The sequence below is a fragment of the Falco biarmicus genome, chromosome 19 (genome assembly GCF_023638135.1).
Source record: "Falco biarmicus isolate bFalBia1 chromosome 19, bFalBia1.pri, whole genome shotgun sequence".
NCBI classification, from domain to species: Eukaryota; Metazoa; Chordata; class Aves; order Falconiformes; family Falconidae; genus Falco; species Falco biarmicus.
The window spans coordinates 3,116,730-3,140,048 of NC_079306.1; the positions used below are offsets into that span (position 1 = coordinate 3,116,730).

General features: G+C 64.1%; 1 protein-coding gene across 2 annotated transcripts; it reads left to right on the forward strand.

The window, feature by feature from the left end:
* Nucleotides 1-109: 109 nt before the first annotated feature.
* Nucleotides 110-21,638, forward strand: KCNN3 (potassium calcium-activated channel subfamily N member 3). Of its 2 annotated transcripts, XM_056322438.1 has the most exons (8): nucleotides 110-967; nucleotides 5,116-5,211; nucleotides 9,181-9,599; nucleotides 13,203-13,344; nucleotides 15,283-15,393; nucleotides 16,595-16,722; nucleotides 16,882-16,951; nucleotides 17,433-21,638. In XM_056322438.1, exons 1-8 carry the CDS (start codon nucleotides 251-253, stop codon nucleotides 17,727-17,729), a joined length of 1,980 nt encoding a protein of 659 aa, XP_056178413.1. In that variant the 5' UTR covers nucleotides 110-250; the 3' UTR covers nucleotides 17,730-21,638. The 2 variants fall into 2 exon arrangements, with proteins under 2 accessions (XP_056178413.1, XP_056178414.1); XM_056322439.1 differs by lacking the exons at nucleotides 110-967; nucleotides 5,116-5,211 and adding an exon at nucleotides 6,017-6,268.
* Nucleotides 21,639-23,319: the final 1,681 nt, after the last annotated feature.

Here is a 23,319-nt window from a genome sequence, read left to right on the forward strand (position 1 = left end):
AAGCGGGGATGATGTCAGCCTGCGGGGAGCCCCGGCGTGGCCAATGGCGCGGCGGGGCCGGGCCAGCGGCGGCGGCGGGGGCGGTGGCGGCGGCGGCGGTGGCGGCGGCGGCGGCGGCGGCGGCGGCGGCGGCGGCGGTGGTGGCGGCGGCGGCGGGGAGCGCTCGGCGCCCATTCATGATCCAGCGTACGGGGCCGGTGGCCGGGAAAGCGGAGCCGGTGCCCGGTGAAACGGCACCGGTGCCGCCGGTATGGAGACATCGGGGCATCTCCACGATTCGGGCGTGGGGGACCTGGAGGAGGATGGTCGGTGTCCGTGTCCGTTACCGGGGGATGAACGGGCAGCAGCGGCTCCCGCCGCTTTGCCGCCGCTTCAGCACAGCCTGTTGCACTCCTCGCCCGGGTCGTTACGGGCCCCTCCTCCTCCTCCCGCCGCCCCCGCCGCCCTCCACCCTTCCTCCCGCCACGGCAGCCAGCTCAACCTCGGCGACCACCCGACGGGGCCCGGGGGGGGCAGCGGCAAACACCGGCAGCCCAGCCCGCTGGTCCACCGGCGGGACAGCAACCCCTTCACCGAGATCGCCATGAGCTCCTGCAAGTACAGCGGGGGGGTGATGAAGCCCCTCAGCCGCCTCAGCGCATCCCGCAGGAACCTCATCGAGGCCGAACCGGAGGCTCAACCGTTGCAGCTCTTCGGGGCCGGTGGACCCCCGGAGATCGTCGTCTCCCGCGAGGACAACCACGCGCCCCCCGCCCACCGGCCCGCTCGCCCGCCCGCCCGGCCGCCCCCCGCCGCCTTCGCCAAGGGGCCCAAGCGCAAAGCGCAGAACATCGGGTACCGGCTGGGGCACCGCCGGGCGCTTTTCGAGAAGCGCAAGCGCCTCAGCGACTACGCGCTCATCTTCGGCATGTTTGGCATCGTCGTCATGGTCATTGAGACCGAGCTGTCCTGGGGGCTCTACTCCAAGGTAGGGACCAAGTGGGTGGGCGCGGGGCTGGTGGCGCTGGACGGTGCCCGGTGGGGTGAGCGTGGAGACGGTCGCCCCATCTAGGGTTGGCCGGGGACCAATGGTGGGGCCAGGGACCAACGGGGTGACCCGTGGGGACACCGCGGCCGCAGGTGTCAGACAGGGAGAGCGCTGGGCTGGGGGCACCCAGGGCCATGGGGCGGCCGGTGGGTGCTGGGGTGGGTGCTGCACTGGGTCCCGGCGGAGCTGCCCCACGCGCGACCCACCGGGGTCTGCGGTGCCCAGCACCGGCCCGGGGCTGGGTGCTGCTCGAGGCACCATGCCCTCGGTGGTGCGTGGTGCAGCGGAGGCCCCCCTCCCCCCCCTCCTCCTCCTCCTCCTCCTCCACACCCCTTTCTTCCATTTTCTTTTTTTTTTTTTTGCAGGACGGTGTCTTTTATTTATAATTCCCCCCCCCCCCACGCCCCTTCCAGCTCCTGCTCCCGGGCTGCACTGGTTGGCAGCGATATGAATAACTCTTTGTATAGACATCTGTCATGTTATTTATACCTATCCAGAGAGGGGAAGGCATCGGCACCCGCGCCGGCAGGGCGGGCATGGCACCCATGGGCGTCAGCGGGACAGTGCTGCCGAGGGGGCTGGGGGCGGCCGGTGGGGGTCCCCACGCTCCGGTGCCGCCGGCAGAGGGGAAGGAGCGGGGTGGGAAGGGGCTTCTTGCCGCGGGTGGTGGGGAGGGCAGCGGGGGTGGTGGAGGCTGCAGAGCTGGAGCAGGTGGAGGGAGGGAGAGAGGGACGCGGCTGGGGGTCCCGTGGGCGTGGGGGACCCCTCTGTCTCGCCATGGAGGTGCCCGGCTGGTGGCAGGGGGCTCCTGAGCCTCAGCTGCTCGCAGCTGCCGGCGTTGGCAGGAGCGTGGGGGCTGCCGGCAGCGGTTCGCTCCGCAGCCGAGGCAGGGGGATGCCTCGCATCCCTGCCTCCCCCCACGAGGGAGGGGGACGCTTCACTGCCGGAGCCTTTTCCTGGTGGATCCCGCTTGGCTTTGGCAGGAACAAGGCCGAGCCGCCAGCCCCCACCTGTGCCTGCTACCTGTTGCGCCGCGGCCGCCTCGCCGCTGGCTGGGCCTGCGTGCCTGGTGCTGGGGCTGCCGGCTGCCCTCGCCGGGTGCTGGCAGTGCCGCTGCCGCGCTTGCTGCCCCCCCGTGCACCCAGCTGCTGTGCCAGCTGGGAAAGACCCAACCACTGCCCTGTGCCTGCCACCATGCTCGTGCCGATGACCATGGGGTGCAGGGGGGTCCCTGGCTCCCCCTTAGCCGGAGCTGTGACCATGGGCAACTGTTTATAAATCTGCACACACACACCCCCCGCCCCGGCATCCCCGGTGGGAAACTGGAGCTCGCCGTGCCCAAGGGAGCGCCTGGGGCTGGGGTCGGCAGCTGTCGTGCTGGCCGGGGCTGGCGGTGCTGCCGGCCCTGGCGTGGCTCCAGCTCTGCCCCACGCCGCCGCCGCGTGCTCCCCAGGCCGGACGGTGCCGGGGCTGAGCCGGAAAGCCAGGATGCAGCGGGCAGGTTTTGCCGGCTCTTTGCCTGTCCCTCGAGTGTGGGCAGGATGGGGCCTCTCCCAGCACCGATGCTTTCCAGAGCCACCGGCAGCCTGCGCGGCACCGCTGGGGTGAAGCATCCTGCCACCTGCACGGTGTGGGGGAGGATGTGGGCCGGGGGTGCTGAGGCGTCACCGCGGTTTGGGCGAGCCCCCCCCCCCCCAGTGTTTTGCCCTGACCGTGGGATCCAGCAGCGGCTTTTCCTGCTGGGTCCCTCTGGACCTGGACCAGTGAACGCGGTGGGTGTGCGGCAGCCTTTGGCAGTACCGCCTGCCGGGAGGGCTGGTGGGTGCCGGTGCTTCGGGCAGGCAGGATTAGTGCCCCTGAGGAGGGTTTATCCGGAGCAGCCTTGGCATGAGCCCTGCCCCGGAGTTTGCCTATTAATAGCCGTTGTTTGGTCCCCGGCACTTCTCTCAGCACCAGCCATTATATCCACACAATTGTGCGGCTGGAGCCAAGTTGTTAACAATGCGCCACCGCCTCCGCGGCAAATAGTCCCTTCTCCACATCTGACTGCCCCGTGGGGCTGGGGAGCACTGGGGAGAGGGAGAGGAGCAGGGCTGAAGGCAGCCTGGGGCACTGGGGAGCAACGGATGGGTGCGGCGAGCCACGAGTGTGCCGGGTCTGGGTGTGCCACGAGTGGACGGGGTCTCGGTGTGCCACGAGTGTGCCAGGTCTGGGTGTGCCACAAGTGTACGGGGTCTCGGTGTGCCACGAGTGTGCCGGGTCTGGGTGTGCCACGAGTGTGCCGGGTCTGGGTGTGCCACGAGTGTACGGGGTCTCGGTGTGCCACGAGTGTGCTGGGTCTGGGTGTGCCACAAGTGTACGGGGTCTCGGTGTGCCACGAGTGTGCCGAGTTTGGTTGTGCCATGAGTGTGCCGGGTCTGGGTGTGCCACGAGTGTGCCAGGTCTGGGTGTGCCATGAGTGTGCCGGGTTTGGTTGTGCCACGAGTGTGCCGGGTCTGGGTGTGCCACGAGTGTGCCAGGTCTGGGTGTGCCACGAGTGTGCCGGGTCTGGGTGTGCCACAAGTGAGCCGGGTCTCAGTATGCCATGAGTGTGTCAGTTCTCGCTGTGCCACAAGTGTGCCAGGTCTGGGTGTGCCACGAGTGTGCCGGGTCTCAGTATGCCATGAGTGTGTCAGTTCTCGCTGTGCCACAAGTGTGCCAGGTCTGGGTGTGCCACGAGTGTGCCGGGTCTCGGTGTGCCACGAGTGTGCCAGGTCTGGGTGTGCCACGAGTGTGCCGGGTCTCGGTGTGCCACGAGTGTGCCACGAGTGTGCCGGGTCTCAGTATGCCATGAGTGTGTCAGTTCTCGCTGTGCCACAAGTGTGCCAGGTCTGGGTGTGCCACGAGTGTGCTGGGTCTCAGTGAGCCATGAGTGTGCCGGGTTTGGGTATGCTATGAGTGTGCTGGGTCTGGGTGAGCCATGAGTGTGCCGGGTTTGGGTATGCTATGAGTGTGCTGGGTCTGGGTGTGCCATGAGTGTGCCACGAGTGTGCCACGAGTGTGCCAGTTCTTGGTGCACCACAACTGTGCCGGGTCTGGGTGTGCCACAAGTGTGCCAGGTCTCGGTGTGCCATGCACGTGGCAGGGTCTTGGTGTGCCATGAGTGTGCTGGATCTCACTGTGCCACGAGTGTGCCGGGTCTCGGTGTGCCACGAGTGTGCCAAGTCTGGGTGTGCCACGAGTGTGCCGGGTCTCAGTGAGCCACGAGTGTGCCGGGTCTTCAGGTGCCAGGTCTCAGTATGCCATGAGCGTGACAGGGTCTTGGTGTGCCATGAGTGTGCGAGATCTGTGTGCCATGAGCTTGGCAAGGTCTCGGTGTGCCATGAGTGTGCCGAATCTTACTGTGCCGCGAGAGTGCCAGGGTCTTGTCTTGCCAGGAGTGTGGCAGATCTCACTGTGCCGCGAGTGTGCTGGGTCTCAGGGTGCTGGGGATGGCGCGGGGGTAGGGATGGGTGCAGTGGCGGGGAAGGTTGGTTTGGTGCTAACACCTTGGCGAGGGCCTGCCGGTGCTCAGCAGGTGCCCCAGCACCAGCGGGGCCAGATCGTGGCTGGCGGCAGCGTGAGGTTGCCAGTGACTGCAATGGGGTCCGGAGGCGAGCCCATGGGAGGGGGTGGTGAATCCTGCTCTTCCCAACGGGGTCCCGGGGAGCAGCCGCCTTGACGACCAGTCAATCAGTGGCTGGTTTAATTTACGTAGAGCTAATTAGCAGGAAGATCTAATTAGACCATCCATTGGGGTGCCATGATCTTGGGCTCACGTTGGATGCGCCGGGGTGCGGATGCTGCACATCTCAATGAGGGGCGGCTCGTAACTACACTTGGCAAAATCAGATTAAAAAAGCATTTTGGCGAAAGGGCCGTGGTGCTGGCGGTGCCATCGCTGCCGTGCCGAGCTGCTCCAGGTGGCAGCTGAAGTGCCGGTGGGGGGGAAGCCGGCACTGGCGGGGGGCAGCATCTCCCTGGGGGCACAGAGCCTGGCATCGCGGCCAGCGCCGGCAGGGTCCTGCGGCCACGTCCCCCCTAACGCCCGCCCTGCTCTTGCTTTGCAGGACTCCATGTTCTCGCTGGCCCTGAAATGCCTTATCAGCCTCTCCACCGTCATCCTGCTGGGCCTCATCATCGCCTACCACACGCGGGAGGTGCAGGTATGTCCCGGTGTCACCGGCGCTGAGCAAGGGGCTGCCAGGGCAGGTGGGCTGCGGGGTTTGCCCATCACCCCGGTGGGATGCGGTACCCGAGCTCGCAGCCTGCATGGAGCCTCCTCCTCCCTCCTCGCTGGGGTCTCAAGGCGGGGCAGCGAGGGGTCTTGGGGAGCAGCGAGGGGTCTCAGGGGTGGTGAGGCCAGGCGCCAGGGGTCTGCCCGGGCACAGGGTGCCGGTGGCTGGGGGAGGCTGCAGCCAGGAAGGGCTCGGACCAGCTGAGGTGCCAAGGAAAGCTGTGAAATCCTTTCTTAATCAGGGCTGCCCACTCTTCCTCTCCGCCTGCCCCAGCTTGGCTGGGAAACGAAAGGGCTCCCAGTTTGCTCAAATGAAAGGGCTCCCAGTTTGCTCAAACGAAGGGGCTCCCAGTTTGCTCAAACGAAGGGGTTCCCAGTTTGCTCAAACGAAAGGGCTCCCAGTTTGCTCCGGGAAGGCTGCGCTTCCCCACGGGATCTGGCTTCGGCGCGATGCCGCTGTGTTCTGGGGCCAGGAGGAAGGGGTTGCTGGGCAGGAGAAGGAGCATCCCGGGAGGGGACGCCGGAGCCCCCTGCCCTGAGCACTCGGTGTGGTGATGGAGCAAAGATCCCACCGCATCCCACCGGAGGCTGGGGGATGGGGCAGTGTGGGGGGCTGGCGGGCACCTCGCTCCCTGCCGGCCCCCGGGAGCCACCCCTCTGGCTCAGCCTGCCTGGCGGTGGGTTGCTCAAAGCAAATATTTGAGAACTCTGCTTTTTGCTGGAATAATATTTACCCTGGGGTGGCGGCGGCTGGGGTCAGCCGGGCGCACCGTGCCCCGACGCTCGCTGGCTTCCTCCGCTTGTTTTTCTTGGGAGCGGGTTGTGCAAACACAGCGTCCACCCGAGCGGTGCATGGGGCTTCCCACCTTTCCCCCTGCTCTGGGCCACGGCAGGAGCCCAAATCCCCGCTGCCATCCCTCTGCGGGGCTCCGGACCCCAGCACCGGTGCTACCCCAGCACCGGTGCCACCGCACCTTGCAGCCCCGGTAGGCGGGCAGGGAAGGGAATGAGATCGGTTTGACTTGATTTGCTCCAGACGAAGCTGGGCTGGCTGCTGATCGCCCTATTATCTCTTAGGTGCTTATAAAGGGATTGCTGATAATCCATCCGGGATGGAAGCGGGGCTGACAGAGCCGTAAATCCTCAGCTCCTCGTCCCTCTTGCTCAGGGGGGGCTGCGCTCGCCCTGCTACGGCACTGCCAGATCCCCCCGGCCTCCAGGAAAGCCTACAGCTGCTTCAGCCTCTTCCCTCAGTATTAATTGCATTAATTGCTGAGTCCTTTGGGACATTTCCAGCTCTTCCTGTGCCTCAGTTTCTCCAGGGCTGGGGCATTGCTGTGCCTGGGGTCCTGGGTGCAGCTCCGGGGGTCATGCCCGTCACCTCGTGTCCCCCCTCTATGGCTGCCTACGCCTGCTGGCACCCGATGGGCTGGTGGCAGGTGCCCGGGGTGTCCCTGTGCCCATCACCCGCCAGCCAGGGCTGCAGGTGAACAAGATCCTCCTGCCTGCCCCGGCTTCCCAGCTCTGCTTTCCGCTGCAAGGCCACGAGCTGCTGCTAATTGCCTGTGTCACTCGCTCTTCGTTAGGCTGAGCGCATGTGGGGAGCTGCCGGCAGCGCCACCGTGTCCTCACCCTCCCTGTGCCCGCAGCAGGGGCTGGTGGCAGTGGGCTTGGTGCCCTGGAGCTGACTGTGGTAGCACTGGGCTTGGTGCCCTGGATGTGGCTCTGGTCTGGTGGCACCAGACTGGTGGCACTGGGCTTGGTGCCCTGGAGGTGGCTCTGGTCTGGTGGCACCAGACTGGTGGCACTGGGCTTGGTGCCCTGGAGGTGGCTCTGGTCTGATGGCGCCAGGCTTGGTGCCCTGGAGGTGGCTCTGGGCTGGTGGCGCCAGGCTTGGTGCCCTGGAGGTGGCTCTGGGCTGGTGGCACTGGGCTTGGTGCCCTGGAGGTGGCTCGGGTCTGGTGGCGCCAGGCTTGGTGCCCTGGAGGTGGCTCTGGGCTGGTGGCACTGGGCTTGGTGCCCTGGAGGTGGCTCTGGGCTGGTGGCACCAGGTTTGGTGCCCTGGAGGTGGCTCTGGTCTGGTGGTGCCAGGCTCAGTGCCCTGGAGGTGGCTCTGCTCTGCACCCCGGGGCAGGCTCTGCCACGTCACGGTGCCCCAGGGTGGTGCAGAGCGTGCTGTGCCATCCTCTGCCAGCACCACCTTTATTGCCATGTGATGGAGCACGGTGCTGGGGAGGCTGCCACCTCCAGCTAGGGGGTTTGGGGGGGCACAGCCCCCCTCAGCCCTGCCATCGGGGTGCCCAGGGCTCGTTGTGCATTTAGTGAGGTGAAGATTCCCCCCCAGCCCGTGGCTTCTTGGCTTGTGCTTTGCTTGTCTGGAGCTGTGGTGGCCACCACGCTTGCTCCTTCCCCTGCTGGAGCCAGTGCTGGGGATGCTGGGGATGCCCCAGTCAGGTACCACTGGCTTGTGCCGTGGTTTCTATGGAAACCCGCAGTGATGCGCTGCAGGTGCGGGGCTGAGAGTGGCTGGTGCAGGGGGAACCTGCCCAAATCCCACCTTGCTCCTTCCCTTCCCTGACCTGGCCCGTCACAAACCCACACACACACACAGTCAAAAGGCTCCCTGCCTTTTTCCTCTTGCTAATTTGTTTATTTTTAACACCCTTTTCCAGGAAGGAATGGGCTGTCAGCTCGCTAAATGCCTGAGGATCTCCCTTGACAGCTTGGAGCATTTTTATAAACAATTTCTCAAACAAAGCAGCTAAAAGGAGCGGGGCTTTCCAAACAGCCAGGGAGGTGGCCGGGGACGGCCGCGCTGTGAGTCAGTCCCAGTGGCTCTTGCTGTCCTTGGGGAGAGCCCTGCGTGCCATGCCATGCCGTGCTGTGCCGTGCCATGCCGTGCCGTGCCAGTGAGGAGCTGGTGCAGGTGCACCGGGGCCTCCGGCAAGGTGGGAGGGTTATTCCCAGATGTTCCCCCCACACTGGCTGGGCTGGAGCGGCCACGAGGGCTCCCGGCCCCTCGGGTGAGCCAGTGTTGCTCCACACTTTGCAGGGTCAAGGACACGCCGGTGACGGTAGTACCGGCTGCCACATCCCCCTTGGATGGCTTCCTGGTGGCATCTTTGCCAAGCGGTGCTTGTGGAGGGGCCCTGAGCACATCCCTGCTGTAGGTGACCCTGGTGTCCCCGGCACACCGGGATGAGCCGATGGCAGCCTCAGGATGGACCAGCCCAGGCAGGGTGGGGTGGGTGACCCCTGGGGTCTGGTGGCACCCTGGAGGGGCCAGCCCAAGCTGCCACCCCCTGGCTCCTTGCGGAGACCCCAACTCGTTTGCCGGTGGTAGGAGAGGAGCTGGTACCCAGGATGAACCGGCGGTTGCTATGGCAACTGGATCCCATCGCCGCCAGCAGCCGGGTGCTCTAGCTGTGGCATTCCCTCCCCAAAAGTTGCCCTGGCGCTTGGGGCATGGTGGTGATACTGGTACAGCGCCCGGGGGAGCAAAGGGGCTGGGGTGGCTCATGTTGGCGCTCAGCGGCCCCACGGCTTGTCCATCTGCGGGGGGCGGGGGGCTGTGGCAGGAGGGGGGCTCCTGCCAGCCGCTGTGGGAGCGGGTTGGAGCGAGCTGTCCCCATGCTGTGCCTGGGCATGTGCTTGAGGCTGGGCACCCTAAAGCTTTCTGGGGTGTCCCCAGCACCATAACTGTCCCCTGGCCACCCAGGCGGAGCAGCCAAGGTGATGGCGAAGGCTGGTTCCCACCTTTTCCATCCCCAGCCCTCCTGCTTGGAGCCATCCCCAGCTCCATGGGGCTCTGGTGTCAGTCCCCCCTGCCACCTCGGGGTGCTGGTGGGGCAGGGCTGGCCGGGGCTACTGGTAACCGTGTGGTTTTGCATCCCGGTAGCTCTTTGTGATCGACAACGGCGCTGACGACTGGCGGATAGCGATGACGTACGAGCGCATCCTCTACATCAGCCTGGAGATGCTGGTTTGTGCCATACACCCCATCCCTGGGGAGTACAAATTTTTCTGGACAGCCCGCCTGGCTTTCTCGTACACGCCTTCACGGGCAGAGGCGGACGTGGACATCATCCTGTCCATCCCCATGTTCCTGCGCCTCTACCTGATTGCTCGGGTGATGCTGCTGCACAGCAAGCTCTTCACCGACGCCTCCTCGCGCAGCATCGGGGCGCTCAACAAGATCAACTTCAACACCCGCTTCGTCATGAAGACCCTCATGACCATCTGCCCTGGGACGGTGCTGCTGGTCTTCAGCATTTCCCTCTGGATCATCGCTGCGTGGACGGTCCGGGTGTGCGAGAGGTGAGAGGGGCTGGGGCTGCTGGGGGGGTTGGGATGCGCGGTGGGGTGGGATTCTCAGCGCAGCTGCTGTGTCCCAGCATCCTGGGGAGGGACGCAGGGATCTGGGGGCTTGGTAGCCATGGATTCCCACCAACAAGCCCCAGTCCTGGGCAGGAGGCAGAGGCAGGGACCGCCCTGTCCTCACACTGCGGTGCCTGGGGACAGGCAGAGTCCCTGTGCGAGGGGACGATGCTCAGTGCCAGCTGGGAGCCCCAGGAGGGTGGGTGGTGGGTATGAGGGGTGGTGGGAGATGGGGGGGCCGTGCATGGGGAGTAGCCAGAGGCGCCGTGAGGCTGGCGAGTGGCAGTGCCTGGCTCGGGCTCTGGCATCGCTGTGAGCGACTGCCATGACAACACCGCGTGGTGACAAACCTACTGCCGGATGGCATCACGCCGGCATTGGTGCGCTCAGTGTTTGGGTTGCTGTGGCGACTGGCCCCGGTGGGTACCGCTCTGCATCCATCTCTTGGAGACACGCTGGCACCCCTGTGTCCCCTGAGGGGAGCTGGGGGGCTGTGGCAGCCCACCCCCAGCCCACCCCAGTGCTATGCCAGGGGGGTTTCTCCCCAGCCACAGCGCACGGTGCCAGCGACACCCATCCATCCCAGGGTAGGGAGGGAAGGTCCCCCCCGGGTGTCCTGTGCCGTGTCCCGGTGTGGGGCCATCCCTGTCCCCCGAGGCCAGCTCTGTGCTGCCATCCAGGCATGGCTCATCTACCCGGGGGTCCCTCTGAGCCGGGGCTGGTCTGTGGGAACGCACCCAAGGCAACGGGTGCATTATATTTGGTGTCTGTCGATTAGTGAAATCGCTTGAATGCCGAAAGTTCCGGCAGCTTTGTGCCATCTTTGGGACTGAGGTGTGAGGGATCACGCCTGCCGGCACCCCTGGCTCCCCTGGGACACCCTGCTTCCTTCTGGGTGCCTGCAAGGTGGGAGGAAGGTCAATCCTCCTCCTCTTCCCCAGGGTGGGTCCCATCACACCGGTCACCCCATGAAGGGGCACTGGAGCAGCTTGAAGGACCAGGGCAGTGGAGCCAAGCAGCACACGGAGATTTTAGGAGCTTTTACAGGCTGTGTTTGCCTTCCTGCCTCCCTTAATGATGCTCTCGGGATGGGTTGGGTAGTTGCTCGCTGCTTAATTGTGTTTAGGAGATTTTTCTTTGTGCCTCCTAAATGGGGAGCGGGCAGACAGGCTCCCAGGGGACACGCAGGGGGGTTGATACTGCACCTGGGGGGCTTAGGCTGGAAAATGCAATCTAAATAAAAAGCCATTAGCAACGACAACAACAACAAAAAAGAAATGACGCAGACAGGGAGCTGCAGATCACCGGCACCGCAGCTGCCGCCATGTCCCTCTGTCTACAGAGCTGGGGGTGCATCGACTGGGGGGGCTGCAGGACATGACGGGGGGTGCATGACCCCTGGGACATGTTTCATTCCTGAGGGATGCATCGTCCCCAGGGCATGCACTGGCCCTGGGTGCCACGCAGTTCCCACAAGGGCCCCCCAGGACGTGTCCCCACCAATGGTTGCTGCACTGGCACTGGAAACCAGTTTGCTGCAGCTTGTGGGACCATTCCCAACCGGCACCTGCAAGGGCTGGGTCGCTCGGACATGGCTGTGCCCCAAGCCATGGTCACTGGGTGCAAGGGTCCCTTCGGCCCCGTGGGCTGCCGCGATGCCGGCGGGCACAGCGTTGCTGCCGGGCATCCTCCTGTGCATGCTGGGGGGCCGCAGCTCTCCGAAGGCAGCGAGTCGCTTAGCAACCTCGCCCGCTCGCCCGGCCGCCGCACAGCGCTGCCTGCGGTGCCAGCAATGCTGCCCTGCCTGCCGACGGCGCGCACGTGTGCTCGCACATGTGCCTGCATGTGCAGGCAGCCCCGCTCCCCGGGGCGAGGGGGCAGCCAGCCCGCAGCCCCCCTGGGTGCTCCCAAAGCCGTGGGGTGGCTTCAGCCCAGCTGGTGCCGTGGCATTGCGGCGTGGAGATGCTCTGCTTCATGGTGGCGCGGGACTGGGGCGATGCCCCACTGGTGGAGAGCGGCTGTGCCCTTAGTGGGGGCGGGCGGACAAGGGGGTGATGGAAAACCGGTGCTGGGGTCCCACCGACTGTGGCAGCCCCCGGTGTGAGCGAGCAGCCCCTCTCCCTGCCCACACCACGGGCCGGCCCTCCTGTTTATCGGCTCCTTCTGCTCGAAGTGCTTCTCGGAAGAGAAAATGTCCAGCTTTTCAGCGGCACCGTAACCCCCTTGCCCAGCACAATGCTCCCAGGGTCGTCCCCGCCGCTCAAGAGCTCACATCCTGCGGGCTGGGCTGGACTCAGCCTTTCCCAGGGAAACACGACAGCTGGGACAGGGGATGCGTGCCGCTGCCAGCGCCGGGATTTTGGGGAGCCCCCAAAATGTGGCTGCGGTGATGGGCTCTGGCTCCCCTGGCCAGCCCTGCCCAGAGCGCGGCAGCGGCGCTTGTCGTGGCTGAGGGCGCTTCCTCCTGCACCAGGATCTCATTCAATTCTCCAGTTACTTGGGGAGGAAAAACAGTTTGGAAGAGGAGAAAACCCAACTGCTCTGGGAACGAGGAGCTGGGATGAACCAGGGGGGACTGCCAAAAGCTCCATCTGGTTTCCCTCTAATGATTTCTTGAGGAGCCTGGGAGAAGCCTGCGGGGAGAAGGATGCGTGCAGGCAGGAGGGTGACCACACTGCCTGTGGCAAAGCGAAGGTGCCGCCTGCCCCCTGTGCACCCCGAGATTTGGGGCTTAATCCTGCTGCAGGCTGGGCCAGCCCCCGCTCTGGGGCCGGGAGCCAGCGCTGCATCCCCTCGAAGCATCCCCATGCGGCTCAGCTGGGCTCGTGCCGGCTGGGGGAAGCTGGAGGCAGCTGGAGCCCCCAGTTGCGTGTTTGCCGGACGAGCCGCAGCCGGCCGCCGGGCTGGCCAGGGCGGCCACTGACCTCGCAGCGCAGTGGGGACGCGGCCATGGAAAGTTTGCGGCGCCCCCAAAAGCTGCAGCCGCTCCGTGTGTGCTTCGTCTCCAGCATGCGAGCCGTCCCCCGTCCCCTTCCGAGAGCCAGTGTGTGCCGGAGGCTTGGCAGGATCCAACCGTGGGGGATCTGCCGGGGCCGCTGCCGGCACAGACCCCCGGGGTGGCGCAGGGGGAGTGGGCTCAGCCTGAGCTGTGGCAGCAGGGGGATGCGTAGGAGGCCATCGGCAGCGAGCCGGCGCGGCTGGGGTCCTTGCAGAGCCGCAGCTGTTTCTCCCATCAGCTGGCTCTGGCTGCCACGCCACGTGGCACCGGGGACGCGGGCGGCGGGACCAGGATGTGGTGACAGGTCTGACGGAAAGCAGAAGCCCTTTCCTTTGAGTTTTTGCTGTGATTTTGTCTGTGTGGGTTTTCCCGTGCCAGAAATTGCGCAACCGCCACTGCTACGGGGCATCCTGCCATGTTATTAATCCCTAGTCCCTGTCACACCGCACAGCCTCGTGCCAGGGCAGCCCCCGCGCCCAGGTGCCCCCCACAGCCGTCCCCGTCCCCTGCCGTGATGCTCGCTGATGCCCGCGTCTCCTTGGCAGGTACCACGACCAGCAGGACGTAACCAGCAACTTCCTGGGTGCCATGTGGCTCATCTCCATCACCTTCCTCTCCATCGGCTACGGTGACATGGTCCCGCACACCTACTGCGGGAAGGGGGTCTGCCTGCTCACCGGCATCATGGTAAGCGCCGTGCCAAGCAGGCTGCCGGTCCCGCAGGCTCTGCCTGTCCCCACCGTGGCAGCAGGACCACCGGATTTTAAGGGGGGCCGCTTCCCTGGCTGGCTTGTCCATGCACAAGGCATAATGGCTTCAGCTCCGAGCTCACGCAGCCTGGAAGCTGACAGAGCTGTAATTGCAATTCCTGTAAGCGCAGTAATTAGCAGAATGTGGCGGTTTGGTTAAGGAGGTGATGGTGCAGGCTGGGCGCGTCCCTGGCGGGTGCTGCAGCCCCACAGGGTGCAGGGTGGGACACCAGCCGGTCCCATGTCCCGCTGTCCCTGCTGGTGAGTTCAGGGTGGATTTGGACCTGCGTTCAGCCAGGAGGGGGGAGCTGGATCGCGGTGGGGTCAGGGATGTCCCCAGGGAGCCCACAAGCATCCCTTGGCCGTCCCTGTTTGCACCACCTGGCTTCTATCGCCTGGAGCGATCCCAAATGCTGCTGGCTCCTGCCGAGAGCTGGGACCAGCTGGGAGCCCTCTGCCCTGCTGTGCTCACGCCGGCATCACCGCGCCACCAGCATCACCGCGGCTTTGTTTCCACATGGCCAAAGGGTCAGTGTCCTCTGGGACCTCCGGCGTCCCCACTCCAAGGCACCCAGGAGATGTCCCGGCTTGTGGGGCTTTCCAGACGGAGCGTCTGGGGACCCTGCGGTCACAGCACCCAGCTCTGTCCTCTTGGCTCCAGCCCCCGGGGATGGAGCTGTCCCCCCCTTCCCAGCTGCGGCCCCCCCGAGCTGGTGCCCGGCACTGGCCAAGCTCGTCTCTGCCGCTTTGCACCCCACAAAGAACCGTCGGCCGAGGCAGCTCCGCTGGTGGGTATTAATTTTATATCATCTGCAAGTCTTTGATCTGTCCCATGTGAGGCTGGGCACCAGCGAGGCTGATGCTGTTGACAGGAGCTAAGTGAGGGAGAAAATCCCTACGGAGTGGGGAGCATGGCGCAGGGGAGCGCCCCCCCCCCCGTTCAGCTGAGGGGGGGCCCGGTGCCGCAGAGTCCCAGAGCTCCCACCCAGCCAGTGGTTACTCTGAACTGGGACACCATCTGGCAAAGCATTACCCCCTCCCAGCAGCACAGCCCCCCTGCTGCCAGCACTGGGGACCCCCATCACTGCCAGGGCTTGGGGGTGGGGGGGGTGTCCCCGAGCCACAGTGCCAGGAGCAGCCACTCCACTGGGAAAAGTGGTGGGAGCTGAGAGCACGTGGTGGGACCTTCAGGGATGCTAAAGGCTTCGGCTCAGAGCATGGTGTTAATTAATGACTCTTTAATAAATTAAAGAGTGCTTGCCAGGGTGGTGGGCCTCTGCCAGAGTGCCGGGAGGGGGGGTGGCTCAGCTGAGGGGGCAGCAGCAGGAGTCCCCCAGGGAGCAGAGCCTTGGCACCTCCGCTCTCCAAAGCCCAACCAGCGCTGGAGCCAGCGGCTGCTGCGCAGATCCAGCCCTAATCGCCGGGATAAGCGACCTCCCAGCTGTCGCTGTTGGGGCATGTGGCGATTCAGGGGGTCCCGATCTGGGGGTCCCCTTCTCTGCTTCCCCCCCCCAGGTGCTTCCCCACTTGTTCTCCCACCCTGGACCCCTCCTGGCAGCGGGGAGCTCCTCATCCCGCAGGGCACTGCGGGGAGGCACCCATTTCTAACGGGTGTAGGGGTGACAAGGACTCACTGCTGATCACCGCTGACCTCCTTAATCAGCCCCAGCCCCTCCTGTTAATTACCCAGCACATCATCAGCTGCTCAAGGACACCCAGGCTCTCTGTTATCTTCTCATTAGGATAACGTGGGGGGGGGGGGGAACACGGAGCTTTAGTTAATTAGGGGGTTGCGGTGGTGAGGGTGGGAGTGCTGCTGTCGCACGAGGGTGCTGGAGGGTGACAAGCTGTTTCTCTGACTCATGTCCCCACGCAGGGTGCTGGCTGCACGGCGCTGGTGGTGGCGGTGGTGGCCAGGAAGCTGGAGCTCACCAAAGCCGAGAAGCACGTTCACAACTTCATGATGGACACGCAGCTGACGAAGCGGGTAAGGTGCCGTGGCGGGGGCTGGGGGTACCACAGGGGGGGAGAGGAAGGTGTCGGCACTGCTGTGTGCCAGTTCAGTGGCACTGTGGTGGGGGAGGGTGTCCGAGCACCTCGGATGCTGTGCTGGAAGCAAACAGCACCAGCTCTGTACCAGGGATTGAGGTGATGCAGGATGCTCAGCCACACCCCTGAGAGGAAAATCTTGGGGGGTGTTTCCCCACCCACCCCACCCCCCGAGAGGATTCAGACTCCCCCCTTTTGCGGAGCATGAGCTCATGTAGCTCGGTGTCAGGAAGACAACCAGATTTTGGTGATTCAGCACCTCGTCTGTGCCGGGAGGCTCCCGTGGTTTCCAACCCCAAGGAGGGACGTGGGATGCTGCGGCTGTGGTCGGGGGTCTGTGGGTTCGCTGGTTGTGTCGGGGTCTGGTGTCCCATCCCCGGCAGCATGGGGGGGGCTGCAGGAGGTCTCTGGTCTCAGCAAAGCGCTGGTGACAGGAGCCGTGTTTTATATAGGGCACGGTGGCAAGGTAAGCATTGGCGCAGCCCTTGGAATGGCAGTGTCCCAGTGCTGGGATGTGGCCAGGCCACCCCACGTCACCCCAGAGAGCAGAGCCACATGCCAGCAGGAGCCCTGATGGCCTGGTGGTGGTCGGGGGCCCCAGCATGGCTGGGCCAGGAAAGCAAAGTGTGGATCTGCAGGCTCCGTGCCAGGCAGGGGCAGCCAGCTCCTCCTGGAGTGAGTGGCGGAGCCTGTGGAAACCACATCCCTGTGCTGGTAACCCGTCCAGGGCCTGCCAAGAGTGGCAGATGGATGTGGGAATGGAGAAAAACCTGGGCATTTTTTTTTTTCTCTAAAGGCTTAGGATTCAGTTTGGCACAGGGGTGAGGAGACTGGTGGCAGAGCGTCGGTGCAGGGTGGGAGGGGGACGCAGGTGCTTGGGGGGCTGAGACCCGCTGCTCAGGGCGGGCGGCTCTGCTGGCCCTTGCTCCCGTTGGAGCCACCCGTGATCCCTCACGAAGCTGCAGGACAGCGTGCGGGAGCGGAGCCGAGCACCTCGCTCCAGCTGGGGCCAGTCAACGCTCTCGCAGCCACGGCTCATGCACCGGTGGCTGGTGGCGGAGCCAGCCCGACGTCTCCCTGAAATCCTGTGTGCCGGTGCAGCTGGGGCCGGTGACCTGCAGCCAAGTCTCCTCTTGCAGATCAAGAACGCGGCAGCCAACGTCCTGCGGGAAACGTGGCTCATCTACAAGCACACCAAGCTGCTGAAGAAGATCGACCACGCTAAAGTCAGGAAGCACCAGAGGAAATTCCTACAAGCCATTCACCAGTAAGGGGCCGCGCACCGGGCTGGGTGGGATGCTGATCTCCAGCCCAAGGGAGCGGGGTCTGGCCCCTGGCAGGGACGTGGGGACAATTTCCCGTTGCCTGGGGTGCGGTTTGTAATTGGGGAGGGGGTGCAGCTGCGTTGCTCTTTCCTTCTCCCCAGGTTGCGGAGCGTGAAGATGGAGCAGAGGAAGCTGAGCGACCAAGCCAACACCCTGGTGGACCTCTCGAAGGCAAGTCCCCCCACGGTGACCGCTCGGCTCGGCCAGGCTGTCCGCCTGTTTCTCTTCACTCATAAAGCCTCGAGCGGACCCGGCTGACCGTGGAATGTTCCGGCTCGCTGGATGTCAGCTGGGAATAGCTGCTGTGGGCTGGCTGCCCTTGCAAGGCAGGAGGCGAAACGCAGCCCCAAGCCAGGGGCTGCTGGGGTCCAGGAAAGGGGTTTGCTCCCTGCACCCCTTTTTGCAGCCCAAACCGGGGGTACAGTTGCTCCGCAGCACCGGGCTGGCTGCCCCTGGCCCCTCTGCCTGCACAGAGGCAGTTTCCTCGTTTTGGTGTCCCAGGGCATGACAAGCTGCGGTCACAGTGGGCTGCGGTGGGGCAGCTCTCGGGGCATTGCTTACGGCAAGGGGCTAAAGGACTCTGCGGCAGTGGCACTAACCCTTCCGGCCATGGCACTAACCCCTCTGCTGTCCCCTCTGTCCCCTTCCCCAGATGCAGAACGTGATGTACGACCTCATCACCGAGCTCAACGACCGCAGCGAGGACCTGGAGAAGCAGATCAGCAGCCTGGAGTCCAAGCTGGAGCAGCTCAGCGCCAGCTTCAACTCCCTGCCCCTGCTGATGGCTGACATGCTGCGCCAGCAGCAGCAGCGCCTGCTCGCCGCCGTCTTGGAGGCGCGGGGGGTCAGCGTGCCGGTGGGCACCCCACAAACTCCTCTCTCTGAGAGCCCCATCGGGGTCAGCTCCACCTCCTTCCCCACCCCTTACACGAGCTCAAGCAGCTGCTAAAACCGCAGCCCCTCAGCCCCCCAGGGATAGGGGAAGCGTTTCCGCGCAGGTCCCGAGGTCTCCATGGATTTTCTTCTGGTCCTCGATCCACTGCGGGACCCTTCGGCCGGAGCCGGTGGGACCAGCAGTGCCAAGCGCTGCTCGGAGCTTTGCCAACGCCTTGGTATCGGGAATCGCATCCCCGTTCAGGTGCCTCTACACGTGGTGAAGGAAGGGGATGGGAGGCGACGCCTCGGGCCAGCCCGCGCCATGGCGTCCGGTGGTGTCCGGAAAACCCACGCTCAATCTCAGGTCTTCACATTTGAAAACAAAACAAAACAACAAGTCAGAAGCACTGAAGCAACGGAGACGCCGGAGGGAGAGTTTCCCCCCCCAGCCCTGCGTGGACCCCACCAGGGGCCGGGGCGCTCCCCTCGCCCCCTGCCCCTCTCACCGGTGCAAAGCCCCGCCGGGCAGATGCCAACGTGGTGGTTTCTCGCACAGGCTCTGACCTACGCTGCCCACGCTCCATCCCATCTCCCTACCAGGACCCCCACGCCACCCCCCTTGCATTGCTGGGTGGGTGCCACTGTCTGGCTGTAACGTGCCCGGGGATTTCTCTGGAGCCGTGAGTGTTTTCTGCCTGGGCAGAGCGAGGGATGCTTCTTGTCTTCTGGTCCTCAGTGTCATCTTCTGCCTGGAGACACGTGCCGGTGCCGGGAAAGCAGTGCCTAAAGCGTGTGGGGCCGCGGGGCCGGGCAGGGATGTGGCAGTGGCCGATGACGGGGCTGGCGGGCCAGCCCAGGTGCCGGGGTGGTCTCCAGGTGCTCACATCGCCGCCCACCCAGGAGTTGTGTCCCCCCCCCCCAGCATTTTGGGAAGCCAGCGGGCTCTTTGCGCCGGAGGAAAAAACCCATCAGCTACAACTGCCTCCGCTCGATGCTCGAGCCCAGCAGGCAGCTCTGAATCCACCGGGATCGCTGAATCCACCGGGATCGCTGGCCACTGATGTGGTCACGGGGGCAGGCGCTTCATCTGTTTAAAACAAAGCCCATCACCTTTGTGCCGCTTCTGCTGGGTTTGGTGGGGATCAGCAGCACCAGCCGGCGCTGTGCCGGCGCTCAGCATTAGCCGCTGCCCGCGCCTGCCAAAGCGCAGCCCCGCAGGTTCCTTTCGCTTGGTGTTTTTCAGTGCCGGCGTTCAGCTCCCTGAGGTACCCTCGGCATCACCTGGCTCCTTCTGGAACCAGCCTTTTTCTGTTCTGCTTTCACCATTTCCCCCTTTCCCCCCCTCCCAGTTCTGCCCTGGGGTCGTGGTGGGGCTCTGCTGAGTCCCTGCGTGGAGCCCTGCTGGGCTCCGGCTTTGGGGCTGGTGTTTGCTGCTTTCAATGAAAACTCAGCAGAGGCTATTTATATATTTTTAAACAGATGAAGTAACCGTGTAATTACTCCACGATATTAATTACACCTCACCCAGCAGTGTCAGTAATTGTAATCAAAGTCACTGTGTTATTCCAGGTATACTCAGCCTGTAATCTTCTCCTTTGTAACTCTTTCCCTTCCATAAATAACGCTGGATTTTGCGCACACGTAGGCAGGGACGTACCAGCCCGATGCCGAGGAATTTCTGTGCAAAACTCCACTTGCCACTGGTGGTAGGTGGTTTACTCCTCGTGCCCTGCAATTAAAGTTACGTAGAAAACAAGCAGGAGTTAGCGAGGAGCGCTCCCCCCTCCCTCCCGCTGGCCCCAGCGAGCGGCAGGAGGAGGAGGAGGAGGAGGAAGGTTGCAAGGCGGCAGCGGGGGTGCTGCAAAATGAGCTGCCGGTGCTGCAGAGGTGGTGGCGTCGAGCGCGTTGGTAGCAGGGCCGTGAGCCGTGGCCGTTGCATTAGAGGAGGGGCACAGCGCCGGCTGCCAGCCTGTCCTGGTCCTCAGCCAACAGGAGACCCTCAGCTTCTGGGCATGAGCTGCTCTTTCCCTCTTCCAAGCTCTTCTCATTAGTGTAATTGCGGGGGGGTGGGGGGGTGGGCAGGATGGCTGGGAGAATGCTGCTGTCTGGGCAGGCCCCCAAGGTCTATTCTGTTCCCCGCGTGCCTCGGGTGACCCTCAGCCCTACCTCTCCGGCAGGAGAAGCTTCTGCCCAGCTCTTCGAGGAGGTTTCCGGCGTGGTGATGGAGAAGAGGTTGCAAATCCTGAGAATGAGCTTGAGACGCAGCATCTCCACTGGTCTGCAGGCAGCCAGCAGAGAAAAAGGGTCCCGCGCTCCCCCGGGGCTCATGGGGTGAGCTGCAGCCATGCATCGCGGGCGTCAGAGAGCCAGAGGAAGCGTTGGTGCTTGAGAATCAAGGCGGCCAGTGGGAACCTCCTTATGGGCTAATGATCCGGTCTGTGAAATCAAACCAAGGCAAGAGCAGGCGCTGTCGGCTTGCTGGACCCCGGGGCGCTGCCGGGGAGCGAGGGGCTGGGGGTGAGAGCGTCAGGATCGCGGCCGGAGCAAGAGATCCTTGTCCTGGGACAAAGGCAAGGATCTGCTTCAGCGGGATTGCAAGAGGGCTGACGGGAGCCAGGCTGGGGCGGTGGGATCTCTGCACCCCACACCCTGCATCCCCCAGCCTCGCCCCTGCCCCACCTGCACCCCAAACAACCCCTCTGCCTGAGACCTTGCAGCCCTGGGTCTGCACCCTATGCTCTGTGCCTCGCATCCTGCATCCTGCACACCCCTGCCCCCCCATCCTGCATCCTGCGCACTCCTGCACCCCGTATCCCACCTCCTGCATCCTGCACCCCCCATCCCACACCCTGAGTATCCCAGCACCCACATCCCACCTCCTGCATCCCTGCACCCCCAATCCCTCCTCCTGCATCCCTGCACCCCCATCCCACACCCTGAGCATCCCTGCGCCCCCATCCCACCTCCTGCACCCCCCATCCCACACCCTGAGCATCCCATGCACCCTGCAGCACCCATTCTGTACCCCATCCTTCTCCCTGCCCCCCACCCTTTGCACCCCCATACTGTACCCACACTCCTGCCAGTGCTTCAACACCGGTACTGGTAGCCCTGACCCATCGCCCCAAGCACCAGGCTCACCAGACCCCACCGAGGCCGGCACCGGGACTAGCCCACCACCCAGCCCTGCTGCTGGGACCAGGGAGCTGCCCCGAGGCCACAGTGAGGGCAGATATCGGGGGGAGCCCCCAGCACAGCCCAGCCCGTGGTACCCCTGATGCTGGGGGGCTCTGAGCCGGGGGTGCTGCTGCCCTGCTCCCTGCGAGCCACTCGTGGCCACCAGCAGTCGAGCAGCCTTGGTACAGGCAGCAGCCCTCCCAGTCAAGCCCAGCTGGTTGCTGGAGCTGGAGTTTCTCCTCCTGGCAAGGGGCTGGCAGCTCTCCGGTAAACGGCTCCGGTAAACACTCCCCAGCTGGTGCTGCCTGCACCCCTGAGAACATCGTTGTGGAGTCCTGCAGCCCAAAAGGCCCCGAGACAAGCAGAGAGAAAAGCTGGGACCAGCGACCCGGGGGGAGGAAAAGCACAAGAACAAAACTGCGCCGCAGAGTTATAATCCCAAAGAGATGCCAACCTCCCGCATCCGACCCCACGCGTCAACGGGGCTGAACCCCAAAGCCCCTCCAGGACCCACCTAACCACAGCCAGTCTCATTTTCGGCACAGCCTCGGCGTATTTTGTTGGTTTTGGGGGGTTTTTTTTGGCTCCACGAACCTCCTCCCTGCGCCGCCTGCGAGGAAACGTGCTAGAAAGCCCTGAAAATTATCCTGTCCTCTCTGCAAACTCACAGACGTTTCTGTCCAGACTTAAGGAGCTTCGACCTGGGTTTGCATCTTGCCTCTGTACCGCTCGCTTCTTTTTTAACAATAGGGGAAAGCATAATAGTTTATTTTAACTATGAAATATATTGCTATATTATAAAGGTTATTGTAACTTTCAATTATGGTTTTGTACCCGACCCAGCTGTCGGCAGGCAGCGACGCCAGCCTGCTGCCCAAAATGTCTGTTTCTGAGTACAGTCGCTGCTCCCGGTGAGGACAGAAGATGGGGTGGCAGAGGAGGGGCGCAGGACCCCAGCCACAAAAGGCTCCCCATGCTCCTTATCCCTTATTCCCCCCCAGGCAGTCATTCCCAACGCCTGGATGCTGGCCTTTAGCAGGTCCAGATCCACATAGCCCGATGGCATCAGAGCTCTGCTTCTCCCTAGGGAAAGGTCTGCCCTCCTGCTTTTCTCCCGGGGTCCCAGCGGTTTCTGGAAAGCCATTCCCCATCCAGGTGGTCTTCAGCTGAAGGAGGGACCCAGCTCCCCAGCACCAGCTGTGCAAGAGCCGAAATTCCCTTTTTTCCCCCCAGGATGGAGGCTCTTGTGGAAGGAGCAGTGCGGGGCGTGCTGCCTCCCTCCTCCAGCTGGACTTTGGGCACGTTTTGGCTCAGCACAGGCAGGATCCAGGCAGGCTTAAAACTAGGGAATCACTTGTGCCTAGGAAAGGGTGAGGGTGGAAGCATACTCCTCCCTGGCAAAGCTGGTCTGTGCCATGCCAGCTGCCGAAACACGCTGCTCCGCGTTCGGCCCGGGGACCTGCAGGCAGGATTGTTCGTGCCGGCTTCAGCTCCGGAGCCGTGGAGCCGGGCGGCGCGGGATTTGCTGGATGGAGGCAGGCAGAAGCAGCATGCTCGCTTTTTCTTCTCAGGTCAACACCTCATTTCTGGGATGGGGGTAAGGTCAGACCTGCCCCGGCGACCTGCACCGCTGCAGGCAAGGGCTGCGTTCCTAGGAGGGATCCCGCTTTCCTGGGGTGAATCTCCCTGAGGGAACGCAGTGTCCGGTTTGGGCTCCATGCCCTGCCCTGGGGAGCTGCAGCTTTGGCTCCCTTCAGCCTCTGGCTGTGATGGTGCAGGATGAAGCCCTGAGCATGAAAGAGAAGCGGGATGAGCTTGCCAGGACCGCTCCATCCCAGCTGTCCAGCTGAAGTGCTCCTCCAGCCTCCAGGAGCATCTCTCCCTTACCTCCAGCCCCTGGGCTGCTGGACCCGATGACCTTTGGATCAGGATCTGTGGGCAAAGAAGTTTGAAAATGTTCTTCGACAGCCCTCCCACTCCTTCCCGGCCAGTCTTCCCCCTGGAGCGTGATGACGTTCGGGAATGAGCAGCGCCTACGGGACCAATTCCTGCTGCTTTTGCCCAGGGAAAGCCTAAAAGCCCCCGGACTGGCTCTTCCCCATCAGAGGCGCAGTCACTGCCGTGTTGTCACCGTTATCACCGTTATCACTGTCGCAGCTGGCCTGGCCTGACCCTCCCAGGCCAGTTATCCCAGTAGGGTCAGGTCCTGGCAGCAATGAGCTCCAGTGGTTCCTTGCTGGTGCCCGGATTCGAGATCCCCCTGCAGAAACCAGCCGGCAGGCGGTGGCTGCCCAGGATTGCCTGGCTGGGGGCTGCTCCTGCCCCACACATTTGCCCCCACTTGTGGGGGTGGTTGTTAGAGGCAGCTTCCCCTCGCTGGGACACACTGGGACCAGTGAGGGGGTTCATAGCTCTGCCAGAGGAGAGGGGCTGGTTCCCCTGGGAGAGCAGGGCTGAGCCTCCTCTGCTGCCGGCTGGGGGGTGCC

What these genes read in the sequence shown, in the direction of transcription:
- KCNN3 (XM_056322438.1), top strand. Translation starts at nt 251, where the DNA reads ATGGAGACATCGGGGCATCTCCACGATTCGGGCGTGGGGGACCTGGAG. An exon ending in GCCTGCTCACCGGCATCATG is followed by an intron (nt 13,345 to 15,282) that starts GTAAGCGCCGTG and finishes GTCCCCACGCAG; the next exon opens with GGTGCTGGCTGCACGGCGCT. An exon ending in ACACGCAGCTGACGAAGCGG is followed by an intron (nt 15,394 to 16,594) that starts GTAAGGTGCCGT and finishes CTCCTCTTGCAG; the next exon opens with ATCAAGAACGCGGCAGCCAA.